The sequence below is a fragment of the Tyto alba genome, unplaced genomic scaffold (assembly GCF_018691265.1).
Source record: "Tyto alba isolate M040663 unplaced genomic scaffold, T.alba_DEE_v4.0 Super-Scaffold_5, whole genome shotgun sequence".
Taxonomy (NCBI): domain Eukaryota; kingdom Metazoa; phylum Chordata; class Aves; order Strigiformes; family Tytonidae; genus Tyto; species Tyto alba.
Window position 1 is genome coordinate 3,401,695 of NW_024881326.1, and position 17,845 is coordinate 3,419,539.

The window sequence follows — 17,845 nt, forward strand, 5'->3', positions numbered from 1 at the left end:
AAGAGCAATGTTATACAGAAAAAAAGTGTCGAAATGCTAAAATACCAACATGCGTTCTGCTGTCAGGGCAGAGCCACAGTTTAGCCAACAAGTCAAGCATGCTCTCTGTTCTAAACTATTCTAGCTCAAAAGTAGCTCTGCTTTTAGTTAAATGTCTCAAAGGTATCATTAATTTTGGAGATTTCAACTCATGCAAGGCCAGTGGCCTTGAATTCCTGTGACAAATTCCTGACTCCACTGGGAAAGAAGTGTAATCACTGTTGGTCACTGACTTAATCTGTACTTAGGATGTGCTTGACATTGGCTCTTTGTGTTTCTCTCATTGGTACACAGTGTTTTTTCCTGCCACTCAGAGGTCTTTTTCTGTTCCTTAGATCAGACAACTCTTTTTCCTCCTCTTGCATTTGCATGCATTCAGCTGACGATATTTAGATGTGAGGATTTGGTTGCCTTTGTATAGCAGGAAGTTACAGAGTCCTCACTTGCACCAGTACGTAGTGTTTTCTGCACCAGGGAGACTAGGTGCTGATCTCACTCTGGGTATTTCATAACTCTAAAAACCTGCTGGATAACGAGGTATTCATTAATTGTTTTAAACGATCTAAGCTAAGATATTTCTTAACTTCCTTTGAACCACATACTATCTCAGTGGGCCTCTCCTTTTTTTTTTTCTTCCTTAAAACTGACAAATTGCTGATTTCACCCTTTAATCCTTGTCTGCCTGCAAGTATGGGAAGTGTATTTCACTGCTGGCAGCCTAAGTGTAAAGCAAACAGGGTTTAGGTATTTTTACCATCATCCTGTGAAATATAGTTCTCCTTTCTGCCTGAAAGCAGCCTTGCTGTCTGAGGTACTCGGCATGCATCCCTACAGCTTGCAGTCGATTGAAATTCCTATAAATTTGCAAGTCACCTTTCATCACCTTTTGAGGCTTTGCCCCCTGGCATGCAAGTCCTTCTTAGGTCAAGGGCCTTAATGACCCCCATTGTTATGGGAACCTTTGGTAATCTAACCTTCTTTTTTCTGTATTTCAAGCCATTGCTCTTAAATGTTTCTTGCTTGATCCACTCAGGCGCTAATAACCGTGTCTCCTTTCCTTAGGTCAAGGGCAGCTTTTACATTCCACCCAAAAGGCACCACAGTTTGAGATGAGGAATTCAGAAGAGCAAGCAGCTACGACAGTTTTACAGCGCCTGCTGCAGGAGCAGCTCAGATACGGAAACCCAAATGACAACCGTAACCTTCTTGCCTTACACCAGCAAGCCACAGGAAATGCCCCCCCTTTCAACAGCACCGGGAGTCCAGCATCTCAGAACGAAGGGCTGAGCTCCCAGGACCACCAGCTTGTGACTCATGCTGCCCGTCAGGAGCCCCAGGGCCAGGAGATACAGGTGGACAACAGCATCATGGAGAAGCAGCTCTCCCCGCGACTTCAGAACAGTGAGGATCTCCCAACCTATGAGGAAGCCAAAGTCCAGTCACAGTATTTCAGGGGCCAGCCGCATGCTAGTGTCGGGGCAGCGTTTTATGTAACAGGGGTCACCAACCAAAAGATGAGAACTGAAGGGCGGCCCACGGTTCAGCGGGTGAGCCCAGGGAAGGTCCACCAGGATGAAGGACTTAAGGACCTCAAGCAAGGGCACGTCCGCTCCTTGAGCGAGCGGCTGATGCAGCTGTCCTTGGCCACCAGTGGTGTTAAGGCCCACGCGCCTGTCACGAGCGCGCCACTCTCCCCCCTCTCTCCACTTTCTCCCCAGCAATCCAGCGACCCTTATAAAAATTCTGGCTCCAATGAGTTCTACAAGAACTCAGTGCAGCCCCCTTCTCAGCCCAGCATGAAAGGAATGGAGCAGCGGGGTCCTCCTCCAGAATATCCTTACAAAAATGTGTCGACCCCTTCTATGAACTGCAAACCTCAGGACTCGGGACATTTCTATAGTGATCATCGCATGAGCCAGCAGGGAAGATCTGATGGGCCTATGATGAGGTATCAACATCCCCCTGAGTATGGGTCAGTCAGGTAAGCAAGATCTTAAAACCAACTCCATGACAGCCACATAAGGAAAAACAGTATAAAACTCAGTCCATTGCCCTCAGTCCTGAGATAGGTTTTCTTTCAGCAAAGATCCCATCTTTGTTATGTGAGATGACATACTGGGTTCAGCTACAGACTGTGTCTGGAAAGACTGTAACCTGTGTCAGTAGCTTACCTAGAGAGAGCCTGACTCTTTTTTTAAAAAAACACAAATGAAAAAAAAACCCAAAACAGCAAAACGAGCCAGCTAGTTTTTATGGCATGGGGAAGTTTAATGCTGAGGCTCCAGAGCCTTACAGAAGGTTTGCTACAAAAGCCAAAGTTATGGTGTGATTCATTGTAGAAACTTGCAGTTACTTATTGCAAGACTTAAGCTGTTCTTTAATTACATCTGCCCAGACAAAAGATTTTTATTTTAGGTTTAAACTGCATCTAAATGCTATGTAGGAAAGGGGAAAGTGAATGAAAGCAGTAATGGTGCAGGTAACAAAAGTCATCTGAGCTTCCTTTAGAGTTTTTCAAATCTTATTTTCAGTGAACCAAAGTGCAGGAGTGGAAGAGGGAGCGTGCTTTGTGCCTCATCCCAGACTTATTCAGATTTTGCTGATTTTCCTTGCATCATTTGAAATCTCAGCCTGTTCTGGTTTCCTCTAGATAAGGAGCTAGATTTGGCTTGAGCCAAACACTGATGTCCATCTGGGTGAAGATGAAGTTTTATTCAGGTGGGCTGAAAATACGGCTTTACTTTACCTGTTTCCTTACCATCTCATCTCTGTCTGAGACCATGTGGGTTGTGGTGTAATGATTTTGGCCTCATTTTGAAGCTAAAGAGGTAATACAAAGGAGCAACAGGAGGGTGTTGCTACATAAGTAAATGGTGAGGTCTCAGTGCATTAGTGTTTGCACATATTGCATTGTGTTTTGAGGGGAACATGAAGAAGAAACCAGTCTGTATTTGGGAACAGAGTCTGAGATTTGGGGAATTTGAATCTGCTTAGAACCTTCCTAGTCCTATGGGGAGCTATTTTCAGAGTTTGTCCACCATTGTTTGTGATCTGAAATGACTTCAGCAGCATACAAGCCTGATGAAAAGGCCCTTTGATCTGGCTAAATAAATAATAAAGAGGCCAGGAAAAGGGGAAGTAAAGGGTTTAGGGGGGGTAACGATTGTAGAAGCTCGTTGCAAATATTTTTGAAAATTCAAAGGCCTCAAATCTCTGTGCACACAGGGAAGGGAAACAGATCCTTAATGGTTACGCTGCATCAGAAATACTCATAATATTATATATAGTGAATCTGAGACGTAGCCTGCTTGCTGTTTAAGGGAGAGGTATTTGAAAACACGCCAACAGTCAGCTCCTCTAGACAGGGTGATTTTTGTCTGTATTGGATGGATCCTGGCTGCTTTGAAAGAACATGGAGGGGGGGGGAGGGGGGAGGAGAAAGGTTCAGCTGGCAAGGTTTCCAGTAGGGGAAGCAACTGAAATTTGTCTTCAAAGCATTGGGAATCTAATGAGGTTACTTTTTAACCTAAATAGCTGCACAGAGAAGAGGTTTCCTTTGCAAGCAAATGCTGTAGCAGTAGAACAATTGCAAGACTAATCCATAAATTACAGAGCAGTGTGGCAAAGGAAGGGAGCAAGTCCTCTATTCCCCTCCCTCTCCCACACACTTTAAGAGAAACTGTCATTTAGACAAGAAACCTTCTGTGTTACTAAAGGTGCAGCTGGGTAATGCTGTGAGGATTTTAAAGGCATATAACTTTCGGGAGTGCGTTTGCCTCGCACAGGCAGTGCTAACGCGTGTCTTTGCAGCCTCACTGGACTGATAAAGTATTTTCAGTGACTCCAGTTTTCCTGCACTGGAGCTCTGTGTTTATCGGGATTAATTTGGATTGGTAAATGTGTGCATTTTTTGAACTGTGCGTCAAGGAAACAAAGCCCCTTCTTACTGCTCATGAAGCCACACCCTTTTCTGCGGGTTTTTCCCCTCATTGTTCGGGGGAATTTGAGGGTGACCTAACGATGCGGTTAAATAAAACTCGTTGAGCAAGATAAACATTGGGGAATTCACAGCATTCTCATGCTTCACCCTCCCCAGTCTGGGAAAGGAATGGGCTGTGTGGTGAGTTTAAACCAGTCTGCAAACAGTTTACCTCACCTGCTCTTGGGCGGTGTAAGTTTGGGAACACGTATATGTTCGTAATGGTGTTGGTTTAATGTAAATACTGGGCATGCCAGAGGCATCTGTGCTGTTATTTGGAAGTTTTAAAGAAAGTTCAGGAGAGGGCTGGCTGCATGTGGAGCTCCAAAATCCTATTTTCTCCCTAATATCTCAACTGCAGTTTTAACACTGATAATGAAAACAAACCTTTGGGTCTAAGAGGAGAAGACGGGTGCCTTGGGCTCAGTGTCCTGTGGGGTTGCAAGGTCTCCTGTGGCAGAACAGTGAGAGATGGGGGAGAGGGGCTCGTGTTGATACAGTTTTGGGTGCAGAGGAAGCTCGCTGTCTTTCTGATTCAAGCGCCATCCTCTGTTCGGAGCCCAAATGACTGAGCTCCTGCTGCGGTGATTAATCCCGTTGACTTCACAGAAACTTTTTGAGAAGGAGGTCTGCAGAATTTGTCCCATAATTAGTAAATCACTTCTGTGCACTGCATTCCCCTGAGCAGCATCAAAGTGGGGGATAATCAGGTATGACTGGGAAGCAGAACAAAAATGCATCCGTTTGATTTCAGCTGTCTAATCAAGTGGAGTTTGCTCCCTCCTGCAGTCAGCGTTTCCCGGTTTGTGCAGGAGGGCTGTGGAGGAGAGGGGAACTGTAGCTTCTTGAACATGAAACAGGCAAGAGAAGCTGGGAAAGCAGAAAAAATTTTAACGAGCTAGAGACCTTTCCTGATCTCTGCATTCTTCTGCCCTCCCCACTTTGTTGCTCTACCCGCAGATCTTCTGCGTGACTTGATGTTTGCAATCCTGGCAGCCTCAGGACTCCTGATGGCTAGGTTTGCTTGCAGATCTGCCCTGACTCCATATCTCTGTCTTCATGACTTAAAAGCTAACGTGACCCTTGTAGTTGCAGAACCATAAATCCAGGTTTGTATTTGGCCCGCGTGGTGTGTTTCTCTGATACGCGCCAGGGACTGTAAGGGAAGCAGAGATTCTTGCATGATACAGTCTGCAAAATGAAGCGGTCCTTAAAGTTATGCTTTCAAACTTGTGGGCATTATTGCTCCGAGTTTTTTCCTGTGTTTGAGGTTTTCAGGTCTATGACACAGAGGCAAATGGAAGGAGATTGCGTAATTTTGTTTTCCATGTATGTTGAGAGTCTTTCAGCATTTTTGCATGAAGTGGTTAGTTCAGATATAATTTTGATTACTACTGCAAGGTTACCCAAGGACTGATTCTCTCATGGAGGGAAGTCTCTGCTACCATTATATCAGCAATTCTGCTAGGTGATCCCAATTTGGGATTTGTACCTTAAAATTTTGCAGTCTGGCTTAAAAATCTGGAGAAGTCCAGTTGTATTCATTTACCTTTCTAAATCTCTCAGTCCAGAATTGGTTTACCAGAGAAATAAATTCTGCAATTCTCATGTTAATCTAAGGGATCTCAGAGGCAGGTATTTTGAACCCATAAAATATATGTAAGTATTTTATAATACAAAATTGAAAGTAGTGGGGATGCTAAAAAGTTCTTTGAACGTGTATATAAAAGTTTGCGTACAAGATCTTAAAAGACTGTGAAGTTACTAGGATTTTACTTTTTTTTTTTTTTTTTTTTTTTTTGAGATAGGATGTATTAGCCAAATTGCATTATTTTGTTTTGCTGGGAATATAAATGCATCTGTGACATTTTGGAAGCTCTAACGCTGTTGGTAATGCAGCAGAACTAGAGGATCCCAGCTCTCATGTTTTAGCTTGAACCCACAAGATTGGTATAATTTCAAGATTATGAGAGGCTTCAGATGTGAGTGCCAAGATGCTGGAAATCTTGGAAATGTATCTTGTTTAGAAATACTCAGCCATGATTTCCTAGAGTTGTTCTTTACAATAGGTTTTAAAAAAATGTGATTACCAGGCATGCCAGTACAAAGGCTGTCCCTTCAACATTTAGCTGCTGCTGTTGTTTTCCTTTGGCCATCTTTTTGTTCATTTCATTAGTGCTCAGGTCCTGCAGAAATGGCAAGATTCTGTCCATGCGTCTCTGACGGCAGAATGAGATACTTTTAGTCAAATAGCTCGAGTTGTCAGCATTGGCATCTAAATAGTCCTCCTTAGGCTTATAATATTAACACACTGAGATCAGCGGAGTCGGTCTCTCTGAGTAACTGCTTCAGGTTGTTTTCAGACCGAGAGAATATTTTGTAGGTTCAGAATTGGAAAGGTGGGTTTTAGCATCCATGAGGCAGACTGGCAGCGTGTCTCTTTTGATCTAGCCTCTGTAGGTTATCATAGATTAAATGTCACAGCAAGGTTATTCCCTAATCGATTATAACATCAAAACAGAGATGTGTGACATTAGGTAAAGAATGACTTCAAGGAGACGAGTGGTTTCTGAAGATGCAAAGTTTAAAGTCTGCGCATAACTGGGTGAGCTAAGAAAGGAGCTGGAAACCACCTGAGACAAACCAGATGACCTTGAGCATGTCACGCGACAGTTTTGCCTCCTTCATGATGAGAACTGGCAAATAAAGGTAATGAAATAAATGCAAGTAGAGCTGACCTCCCAGGAGGGGAAGAACCAAATTGCTGCTACTAATCTGAACATTCCCGAGGAAATTAATTGCACATCTCTCTTCTGTATGACCCTGAGATCCTCATGCTGCATACGATCATTTCTGGGGAAATACAGCTCCTGAAATGATCTTGCTGGCAGGGAGGGACCGCAATTGCCTGAGTGTGAGAAAGAGAGAAACAGTAACTGGAGCAGCAATTATTTGTTTTTTTCCTAAGTGACAAAGGCTAGATTTGTTTCCCCATGAAGGAATTTGAGCATCAGCTTGGAGGTTTCTGTGCACCTTCTCTGCTGGAAAGCAGGGAAAATGAGACATAAGATGCATGATAGTGAAATAGCGAACCCTGCGCTGAGCTGAGAATGTATGAACTCCTACACACACTGCCAGCCAGATGTGAGTAATGCAGACGTTTCCTCTTTGGACGGGTATGAGGAGTTGATACTGATACGTTCTTTCTGCAGGGAACAGGAAGGATGATGCTGAGTGCTTGCACTTCAGCAGAGAAGCCTGTTGTGTAACCCTTAAGTTCCCGGTTCAGCTTCATGCTTGTTGGTGTGGAAGGAGAGCTTTGCTGTGGGCTGTCCTGTACCCTCAGCAGAGCAAGCGCGTAGGGTCCTTCCTCTGAATGCCGCCAGCCATGGGGGCATTCAGTAGCAGCTATGGCCGGGTGGAACAACAGTATGTGCTTTTCCAGCTGCAGGGTTGAACTGCATCCCCAAGGGTTGGAAGTTTTATCAGAAGAGCAAGAATGTTTCGGTACATGTTGAACTGCTGGTCTGGGCCTGCGGTGGGCTCAGGTCTGTGCTTAAGAAGAGACTGTCTGCAGCACGGAGAGGGAATTACTTCAACTGTTAGAATAAAGAACATCCAGAGAAGTTAAAGGTTGAATGCCTTTGGAGGAGGAAGCAAAACCTGCCTCCTGAGGTCATCCAAGCGTGATAAATCCACACAATCTTACTTGGCTAATGCAGCAGAAGTTGAGCTGGGGATCTCCAGCACCTGGAAAATGTGAGCTGATATAGCTTGAAGTTAGTTCTGTGATAAACTCAACTGTGTTATAGATAGCTAGATCTGTCTGTGATATCCTATAGAGGTTATTGTTAGGCGCAGTAAACATACCAGCTGCATAGGACTGAGGGTGGTTCTGAATCAGAAGACTGCTTCTGATTCTTAGGTTGGTTTTCAGATCCTTTAACTGTCTCATTTGACCAGGCAACAGCTTGTTGATTGATTTTTCAGAAAGCTCCAATCAGTGGTGCTGGCACAGTAGCATAGAGTTTAGCCAATCCCTTTAACTCTGTATCCTGAATTGCAGAAGAAAATCCATTGTTTTCTCCATGAGAGATGACACATTTCAGGACAGAACAAAAGAGCCCATTCCTAACGGTCTTCAGTTTAGCCATTTTATCCAAAAAGTGTGGAGACCATATTTATCCAAAAAGTGTGGAGACCATATTTATCCACAAAGTACAGAAGACCATATAAAGATAGAGAACACCTTCAGCCACAGGTTGAATGTTGTAAGCAACAGCATCCTCTGCTCAATCTGATGCAGTGCTTAGAATTTGTACTTTAAATTATTTATTTCTTAAAAAGTTTGCTTTCCCAATGCGACTCCATTACTGTATAACATGCTAAAGCACCTTATGGCCTTTCTTTTAAAAGAGAAGACAATGAAAAATGGATGCTGCTTGATATGGCTATAGTATATATCTAATTGAGACTTGCATGAGAACATCAGGGTTGCTAGACTCTTATTCTGAAGTCATAAAAATAATTTTGGTCAGTAGTTGTTGATGGAATTTCTCTTAGTGCTTCTGTACAAAATAGACCTAAGAGGAAAGACCTTCGTGCACTTGGACTGTATTTTCTGATAATGATTTGATTTTGAAGCATTTTTAAAAAACAAACTTCCAAAAATGAGGAAGACCTCACATATGAGCCTTTCTTGTGGGAATACCTGTGCATAGGAGCTGTACAGGTCATCTCGCACCTTGTCACTGGGTTTGTGCACCGTCTTCTGCATGACTTTGATGGAGCTTCTGCTCTCTGTTTTCCAGGCAGAACCCAGATGTGCAGCTGCAGTTACAACAGAGACCACCTCACCACCACAGCCCAACTTCGTCCTTGACATCCCTGGGATCTTTGACTTTGCTTCAGTCTCCGCCACCATCCAGACTGTCTCCTTCCCAGCATCAGCAACCTCTGACTCCAAGCCAGGGAGATCCTGGCATTCTGCCACGGACCCAGCAGCCGTTCTTGTCAAACCAAGTCCATCAGGGAGATTTGTACCGACTATGCCAGCCCTTCCTAGGCCCACAGCAGCAGCAAGGAGATTCCTATTCAGTAATGTCCCGGGCTCAGCAGATACCTTCCCCATATCAGCAGATGCAAGTAGATCCTTTTGCCATAGTTTCCAGGGCCCAGCAGATGGTGGAAATCCTGTCAGAAGAGAACCGGTCTCTACGACAGGAGCTGGATGGGTGTTATGAGAAAGTAGCCCGGCTGCAGAAGGTGGGTATTTTTGGATATCAGGCACTCTCCTGTGTCTAGTATTGTCCATAACCAAATCATCTAATCTGTAACTGTCATGTTCCTTGTTTAAGGGATTGATGCTTTAGGGTCTTTATATGCAAATTGATTAGTCTATATCCCATCTCTTTGGGCAGCAGCTTAACTTAGAAGATAGAATCAAAGCCTCCAGTTTTGTTCTAACAGTTTATTGCCCAAACTCAAAAGAGCATCCTCATCAGCTGTCTTAAAGAGGCTGACTGCTTGGCTTGCTTGGTGAAATGAAAGCTAGTGTTCTTATGTCCAGGATAGCAGCAGGTGTCATTTTCCTATCAGTTTAAAAGACTTTAGAGACTGCAGGAAGGTACTGTTTGGAATGACGTGAGACCATAGTCACTCAAGGAGGCAACAGGGGACATTGCTACAAAACTGGTTGGCAGGACAGTGTGCAAGGCAAGTACTGCTGCTATGGCTGCGTTAAAGACATTTGGACTGCAGGACTGAAGCTAACGCTTCTTTTGCCACTCTCTCAATACCATACAACTTCTATGAAAACTTAATATCTTGTTTGGGATCGAGCTATTTGTCACCTTTGGCTTTATGAAACAAGTAGAACAAGTGATGCTAAAACGTTTTTAAAAAAAATCCCAGTGAGACCCATCATTAAGTGCCTATGTAGAGGTATTTTCATTGCAGCCTCATAGAAATAACTTCTAGATGACCAGTGGTTTAAAGCTGTGCAGCAGGTCAGCTTTGTTTTTGCCTTGCAGCTGTGAAAAGGCTGATGCTACTTGCAATTTAGGACTTTGTGGGCCTTGCTGTGCTCTTTGCACTGAGCAGTCTCCAGGGCCATAAAAATGTGTGGCGGCTTAAAACACTTGTTTGAGTTCAGGTGACCAGCATGGCTTTTCCCACTCACTATTCCCTATGTTACCTCTTTCCAGGGTCATATGTTCATTTTGTTGTATTTTTTTTGGAAGGTTGGCCAGGAAATGCCTCAGAGAAATGTTTGACAGCTTCCTGATAATGAAAAAAAGAAAAAAATGCACTTCCCTCCACCCCCTTGTTGATCACTTGCCGTAGACAGTGCTGACCGGGTTTGCTATTATGTGGATCCATACTTCCATAGCAGGGAAAACCATGCCTAGTAAGGAGAGTTCAAAGCAAATCTCCTTCACTGGGTGATCAGAGAAGCTTTATACTGCGGGCTAGAAGGAAGGATAAAACATATTTCACTGCAAATGTTTCCCTCCTCCCATTTAATAAATTGAGTATTTAAAAGCACAAGTAAGTTGTAGAAGTGTAAACATAGACCATCAGGAGGTTTTATTGTGAATTTTGGACTATAACAACTATTGATCTGCAGAGTTCATCAGTAATGCAGGATCTGCGGCTAGCATTTTTTTAGCATGGTTTTGTCTACCTTTCTTCTTTTATTTTCCTTACTGGACTTGATACCACCTTAGCTATTTATATAAATGCTTTTGCCCAAACTAACAGTAGTGCCAAACTGCCCCGGTCTTAGGAAACAATAGATTACATTTGCACTTCTATTTGCTATATCTATGCTCTGATCATATTGGGAAAACAGAGCTAGAGTCTGGAAGGAGCGTCTTGATCTCCATTTCAGTCATTGGTATTCTTTGTACAGAAGGATCCATCACAGACCTGAGACTGTCATTTGACTTAATGGAATTTGTGTAGGTTACTTTCAATACAGAAAAATTGACAGAAGGTAATCTCCTTTCTGTGACCGAATGAAAAGAATTGTTAGTGATAAAATAGTAAGTGCTTGTTTTCACTTCTGCTGCAGCTGGAAACAGAAATTCAGCAAGTTTCAGAGGCGTACAAAAACCTGGAGAAATCATCCTCTAAGCGAGATGCCCTGGAAAAGGCCATGAGAAACAAACTGGAAGGAGAAATTCGTAGGCTTCATGATTTCAACAGGGATCTGAGAGGTGAATGAAGTAAAACTTGTGTTCTTCAATGTTTGTTTTTTTTTTATTGTTGTGCTTACTTGGCAGGACAGTGTTTTGCTGCAGAATTCACTGTGTCTGTTGACACAACTAGAATATGACAGGATGCTTGGTCAAATTCGGTAGTCTCAGATTTTTAGCACTTGCTGGGAGTATGGAAAGGACAGGTTTAGGAGAGTGCTGTGGTCTCACATTTCCAGCTTGTTTCTCATTGAGAAGAAACATGTGATAAGCGAAATACCGTAAACCAGATGCACGCCTGGAGTTTTCTCTTGTCTTATATCCTAGGCACAATTTGTACAGTTTGTTCAGTTTATACAAATGGAAAGACGTTTTGCTGACTGCCTAATCTCACACCAGGCATATTCGCTTTATTTCCTGTCCAGTGACCCTTTTGCACTGACATACAAACTGCAGACTGTCTGTTCTTCCTGAAGGTCTTGGCATTCCTTATCAGTGTAGGCATCTGGTTTTTTGGATCTCCCTTCCTTTTCCAGAGTGAGATGTTATTAGTGTCTGGTTCTTGCTAAGAGGCTGAGGCAGTACGACGGCTGGCAGTGGAGAGTGATGTTGAATGGTATTTGACCTTAATGTGGGTAAAAGGTTAAGCGTTAGTTTGAAAGGTGAAAAATGTCTGCAGTTTGAGATGTTTAAAGGTGCACAATCAGTCTTCTAACCACAACAATTGTAAGTTTAATTTTTTTGATGAAAGCCTTCTGATTGTCCTAAACGTCATCTGCTCCCACTGCCCCTAGTCTCTTACGAAGACTCTGTTCCCAGAAATTGTTTTGCATCCAAGAAGTAAGGCCATGAAGTGCCCAGTGCTATCGAGAAGGACAGTACACAAAGGCCTGCCTTAAATAATCTTACTCATAATAAAACACAGCATAAATATTTCATTCTTATTTTCACAGACTCATATAATTTTCTAACAGCCTTCAGCAGCAGAACTGTTAAGCTGCCCTTAGGGTTTTACACTTTTCCCTAAAGTCAGGTAATTGGACAACAGTGATTTAATCTTCTAACTATTAAGATTTAGTAGAGAATTATAAGGAAATCTTTTAATTGCACGGTGAGATTGATTTGGGTGGAAAAAATAATGTGTCTTAACATTTGTAAAAATTGAAAAAACTCCTTATGTGTTATAATTGTTCAAAGTAATTTCATTGGAACTTTATGTAACATGTTTTGTCTCATTGAGAATATTTTCTCAAGGACATAATTAGAAACATTTCAAAAGTGAGTGTCAGCTTCTGATAGGAGTTTTGATTTTGGCTGTGTAGAATTAGAAGATCATTCCCCCTAGCTTGCATTAAAAATGTCCTGAGCAGACATGACTCAATGGTTGGAAGTTTAAAATTATTTCATTTTCCTTTCGCTGAAAAATTTTGCAGAACGTATGGAGACAGCCAACAAGCAGCTTGCAGAGAAGGAATTTGAGGGGTCTGAAGACAATCGGAAAACCATCTCTCAACTCTTTGCACAAAGTGAGTTATTCAATCTTTATGGGTCAGTAGAAGTGCTCCAGTCATCCTGGGAAGGATAACAGTGCAGCAGGTTAGCACAGTTTAGATCTGTCGGTTTTTCTATCAGGACAGAAATTGGGGCAGTGACAGTCCAAAACCGGCAGTGGAGAAAGGAGGAGGGATTCCAGAATTCCTTTTCTATCAGTATGTAAAGTTCATCTGATGGCATTTTTTAAGAGATGTTGGAGCAAATGCAGTTTGCAATTAAACTGTAAAATTAGTATTTACCCTGTAATGTACAGGATATTTTGTCCACCTATTCTGTCCCCTGCAAGTTTTGGAATTAAACCTTTCCAGGCTGACAAGAGTCTTGGCATGAGTTAACACCAGTGGGACTGGAACCTGGTAGGTCTCCTATCTCCTTCCTCTTTAATTTGCCACTGCCCTATCCAGTTCAGCAAAAGTAAAGGGGATGAACACTGCCTGCAGTATGCTGGGCTGGGTAAGGGTCATGAATTCTGTTCACAGCAGTGAATTTCTCACATGACAAAGCAAAATGACGGATGTGAAATGTTGCTTTTCCTTTGTACTGAAATGTCTTGAGGCCAACAGTGGCGAGCCAACTTTTCTCTCATCCCATAGTGTGCTCCACCCTTCTGACAATGCTCACTTTTCTCCAATTGTTACATAAAAAGGTAATGAAATAAAATTGCAAAATAGAGATTTTCTGTGGTGTAACACACAGTGCTTCTACTCTGACAAATGCTGGTATCCCCCTCTTGTGTTTTTAACTTCTTCCTTGTGGCTTATGTTGCAAGCAGATGGCTGTCAGGGTGTGAATTCAAAACTCCTGGTGGTAGTGGAAAGTCTGTGAGTTTAGTCTCGCATTCAAACTGGTTGGGCGGACTTTGAGGTTCAGAGGCTTACCCAGAGAGGTGGGAAGGTCAAGGCTGTGAGGCCTCACATGCAAGTTCTCTTTTTGGATGAACATGGAAACCATAGTGCTACATTTCGTCGATCCCAGCATTTCTAGGGGTGCTGTAGGCACTTGTTGGGTGAAGCAGTACTCATTTGGGGAAAAGTCTGGAACAAAACCTCCAAAAGCGTTGCTGCAAGCACTTACAGATTAACAGACAGACTGCTGGCACTGATTGATACCTGCTGGCATAATGCCACTCTGTCTCATCTCTGACCATTTTCTGCAATACACTTTAGCATGCTGACACTGTCAGTAACTCATTTCCTGGGTGGAGGAGAAATACTGGGATAAGAGAGATGGGAAAAAGAATAGGCATGTGGTGACATTAGCCTTTGTCCTGATTTTAGCTCTGGGTTGCAGTTAGTGTTGGCTCTGCAGAGTTCTGGATGCTGTTGGTGGACAGGTTTGTTTTGCAACCTGTGTGTGGGCTGCGTTGATTCTCTAGCAGAAGGGAATCTTTAGCTACTCCGTATTGCTAAAGCTTTGCTCCTGGCTCTCTCCTGGCAGAAGAAAGGGAATAATTGTGGTCCTGTAAATATAGTTATGCACATGCTTGTACAAACGGGCCTGTGTACTCCATATTCATTCTGTCCTAACACCCAGGATCTAGTTCCTGTTTTTCAAGCCTTCCACTCCTTGTCCTCATTCCTTTGTCGTGGGATATGGGTTTCTGGAATGCAGTTTCTCTGGTGTCATCAGTGCTGGGTGTAGATCACTCCAGGGAGTATTCTGTGGTTATGTATCCAGCAAGTGTGTTAATGTTATCATTGTAGCTGGTTGGCTTGAGCTGGGAATGACAACATATACAGAGGACATCAGCTCTGTGTTGTGGCTTTGCTTTACACCCCTTTGTGATAATTTTTTCAGTCCCCAGTTATTTTATCCTATTTACGTTTTATGAAGTCAGTTGCCCTGTTCCTGAAAACATAGAGTGTAGCTGCTCCCACTAGATCCAGCTCTTTCTGGAGAGCAGCAACAGCAAAGAACTGACTGCTGTGCTAAGGGTGGCTTTAAAGCATCAGACATGAACTCTCAATGCTGGTCAAAAGGCTTTCTTGAACTGCAGGTCTGCTTTGAGCAGTGACAGAACAGATATATGTGCCTCAGTTCTGGCCCAGGGTGTCATTTTTAAGGGCAGTAGAGGAAGACTGAGGAATTCTTACTGCTCACCTGTTTTGTGATTCTTTTGATGGTACTGCCGGCAGAGTGGGAGAACTGGGTATTACTTTGAGAAAGAGGACAGCCACCCCAGGCAGAACAACCTTCCTGTTTGTGGGGTCAGTGTGAAAAAAAGGAGCACAAGTTTTTCAGGCACAGAAGTCTGCCATCTCCTGTCTCCAGCCTGGGATATTAAAACTACCCAGTTTGTTTTCCACTGCTGAAAGCTCAGAGGTAAAGAGGTGCCAAGTTTCACTAACCATGTGCATAATCAGAGCAAATTACCTAACTGTACTGAGTGATGCACCTTCTATTCCTTCTCACTAGCTTTGTGGCACATTGTTGCTTGTTTTTCAGGGTTACAAGTCCTTCTCTTCCTTGAAAGCCATTTACTTTTTTTTTTTTTTTTTCCCCTTAGCACTAGATTTGCATTCTTTCTCTTGTCAGAAGTTCCAGTACAATCTTTCCTTCACCTCTGGAGTGAAAGACTCCTAAAATCTGGGTAGAGCTGAGTGCTGTCCATTGATAACTCACTTTGTTTTGACAGACAAGGAAACACAGCGAGAAAAAGAGAAACTGGAAATAGAACTGGCTGCTGCACGTTCCACCAATGAGGACCAACGAAGACACATCGAGATCCGAGACCAGGCCTTGAACAATGCTCAGGCCAAGGTGGTGAAACTAGAGGAGGAGGTAAGGGTGCTGGTAGCTTGGGTTCCAGTGACTGTGACTGTGGGAATGAGTTTGTCTTATACAAATTATAAGGAAATCTGCTTGCCTCAAAGCTGTTTATAACAGCTCAGCTTTTTGTTGGTTAGCTAAATGACTGAACTGTGCACAGATAAGCCACAAATCTGTATTTCCTTCGAAGTGCTTTCGTCTAAGCAGCCATGTTTCATTTTCTTTTTGTTTCAACTGATAAAAGTGGGCTGGAACTGAAATCCCAGCCCAGGTAACCTCCTGAACTTGGCAGAAATTCAGATCTGGATGGACTTCTAACTAATATCAAATGAACGCAGCTTGTCCCCTTGCCAGGTGCTCCACTTACACACCAGGCTATCGCGGTGCACAATGCAGATCACTGTCTGTGCCCAGCATTTGTAATAAGCTGGGCATGACCTTGGTTGTTTTCTCTCCCTTTCCTCCCAAGAGGGCATAATGCATTTGAGCTGCTTAGCTGGGCAGCTTTCACAGCAGTTTCTTTTGTAGCCTTGTCCCTGCCACTCACACATGGCTCTCACCTCACTGCCCTTCTGCGTCAGTGTCCGTCCTCCTTCCTCCCGCCTACTCCTTTCCTCTCAAAGGCTCCATTTCCCACTCCCAGCTTCTGCTTCCTTTACTCCTACTCTTCCTCCATAGAGAGCCTCTGGAGGAAATCTCATGACCAAGCACACTTCCTCCACTGCAGATTTGGTCTCTCCTCCTTCCAATTCTGCCATCTTCCTGCCTACTAGCACTCACCACCACCCTCAGTTGAGCTCTGTGCCTATGTTCACCTGCATCTTGCTGTCTTCAGAGACATTCCTCAAACCCTTCCCTTGTCTGCTTCTACTTCTCTCTCCATTCAGGATCCCATTGTTCCAAGAGAGGAGGAATGAACATATACAAAGTGAACATCCTTCTATCTTGTCTTGCCTGCCTTCATCCTCTCCCAGGTACAGATGTAGCCGCCTTCTTAATTTTAGCCTGCTCTTCTCTAAGCTCTGTATTTGCCTCCCTGAAACTCCCCGTGTTTCTTTCTCTAGTGTCCTTACTTTTTGCCCCTTGCAGCACCCTTCTTTCAATCGCTTCAGCTTCATGGAAGCCCTCCCTCAATCTCTCCCCTCCTGGATCTGCTCTGCTCATTCCGGGTGTTGTTGCTGGGTTACCTGCCGTCATACCTTATTAGCCTTTCTCCCCAGTGCTTCACTTCACTTTCCTTTCTCCACCGCATCCTCTTTGCCTTCCAGGCCCCTTGTGGCTTACCCAATCCTGTTTCTTTTCTGCCCTTGTTGCTGAGAGGATGTCTTCTACCTTTATCCATCTCAGTTTCCAAGCAGCCCTTCCTTCCCACCCCGAACAAGCACTTCTGTGCTTTCTCCCAGACTGTCCTTGCCTTCACTACAAACACTGGCAAGGTTGATTTGAACCATCTCTTGCTGTGATGCTCACAACATGGTTGGCAGGAGCTAGGCCACAGAGCCTACTGCTGTTCACGCTAACCCAGAGACTGCCTGCTTGGCCTGCCCTACCTCTGTGTTTCTGCCTCTTGTCTACAGTCCCAGACTCTAGCTGTGAGCTTTGAGGGCAGGGAGCTTTCATTTGTACGGCACTTAGCATCGCCGGCCTGTGATCCATCACTGGGGAACCAGGTTCTGTACAGTACAAATTATAATAATAAAAAAGGAAGAACAGAGTCAGAGGAATGCTTAAATATCACTGGCCACACTCAGCTTTGCACACAGTTGACAAACCCATCGATTCCACTAAAATTGCAGCATCTCCTGGCAAGGCTGACTCACACCTTTGTTGCCCAGGGGGACAGGGAGCATTAGATTATAGGGGTAATTTAAACATGACATGATTCTCTTTGGCTCTGAGACTCTTCTGTCATTTGATCCTACAGTGTATTGGAGCTCTTTGGCTTTCATTCAGATTTCAGCACCTTGTTACACTAAAAGTCTGATGTGTGACTAACTTCAAGTACACTTTTAGTGTGGCTTCCCTGGAACTATTCACATGCTTCGAGTCAACGTGTATAGAGGTGCTGTGATCAGCTGGGGCCAGCACACAGCACTTGGCTAGGTTAAACCTCTGTGTAGGCACTAATATTGGGTCCCTCACAGTAAAGCTGAAGCCTTTAAGGGTAATTGTATGGGTTTGTTTTTTCAAAAGGCCTCTCATTTTACTAGAAGAATTGGGTCCAGTGCTGTTGCAAAGTATTTCTGCCTAGGTAGAATAGTAAAATAGGTGAGTAACTCTGGGCTAGATTGTATGATAACTTAAA

At 43.6% G+C, this 17,845-nt stretch overlaps 1 protein-coding gene across 5 annotated transcripts in view; it reads left to right on the forward strand.

The window, feature by feature from the left end:
* Positions 1–17,845, forward strand: part of AMOT (angiomotin) — a 61,185-nt gene that overhangs the window by 27,373 nt on the left and 15,967 nt on the right. For all 5 annotated transcript variants that reach the window (XM_042807431.1, XM_032983379.2, XM_032983380.2 and 2 more), the window contains exons 3-7: positions 1,102–2,020; positions 8,830–9,283; positions 11,094–11,238; positions 12,651–12,743; positions 15,407–15,552. In XM_042807431.1, the coding sequence (XP_042663365.1) occupies positions 1,149–2,020; positions 8,830–9,283; positions 11,094–11,238; positions 12,651–12,743; positions 15,407–15,552 (1,710 nt within the window). In that variant the 5' untranslated portion in view covers positions 1,102–1,148. The remainder of the gene's footprint in view (positions 1–1,101; positions 2,021–8,829; positions 9,284–11,093; positions 11,239–12,650; positions 12,744–15,406; positions 15,553–17,845) is intronic.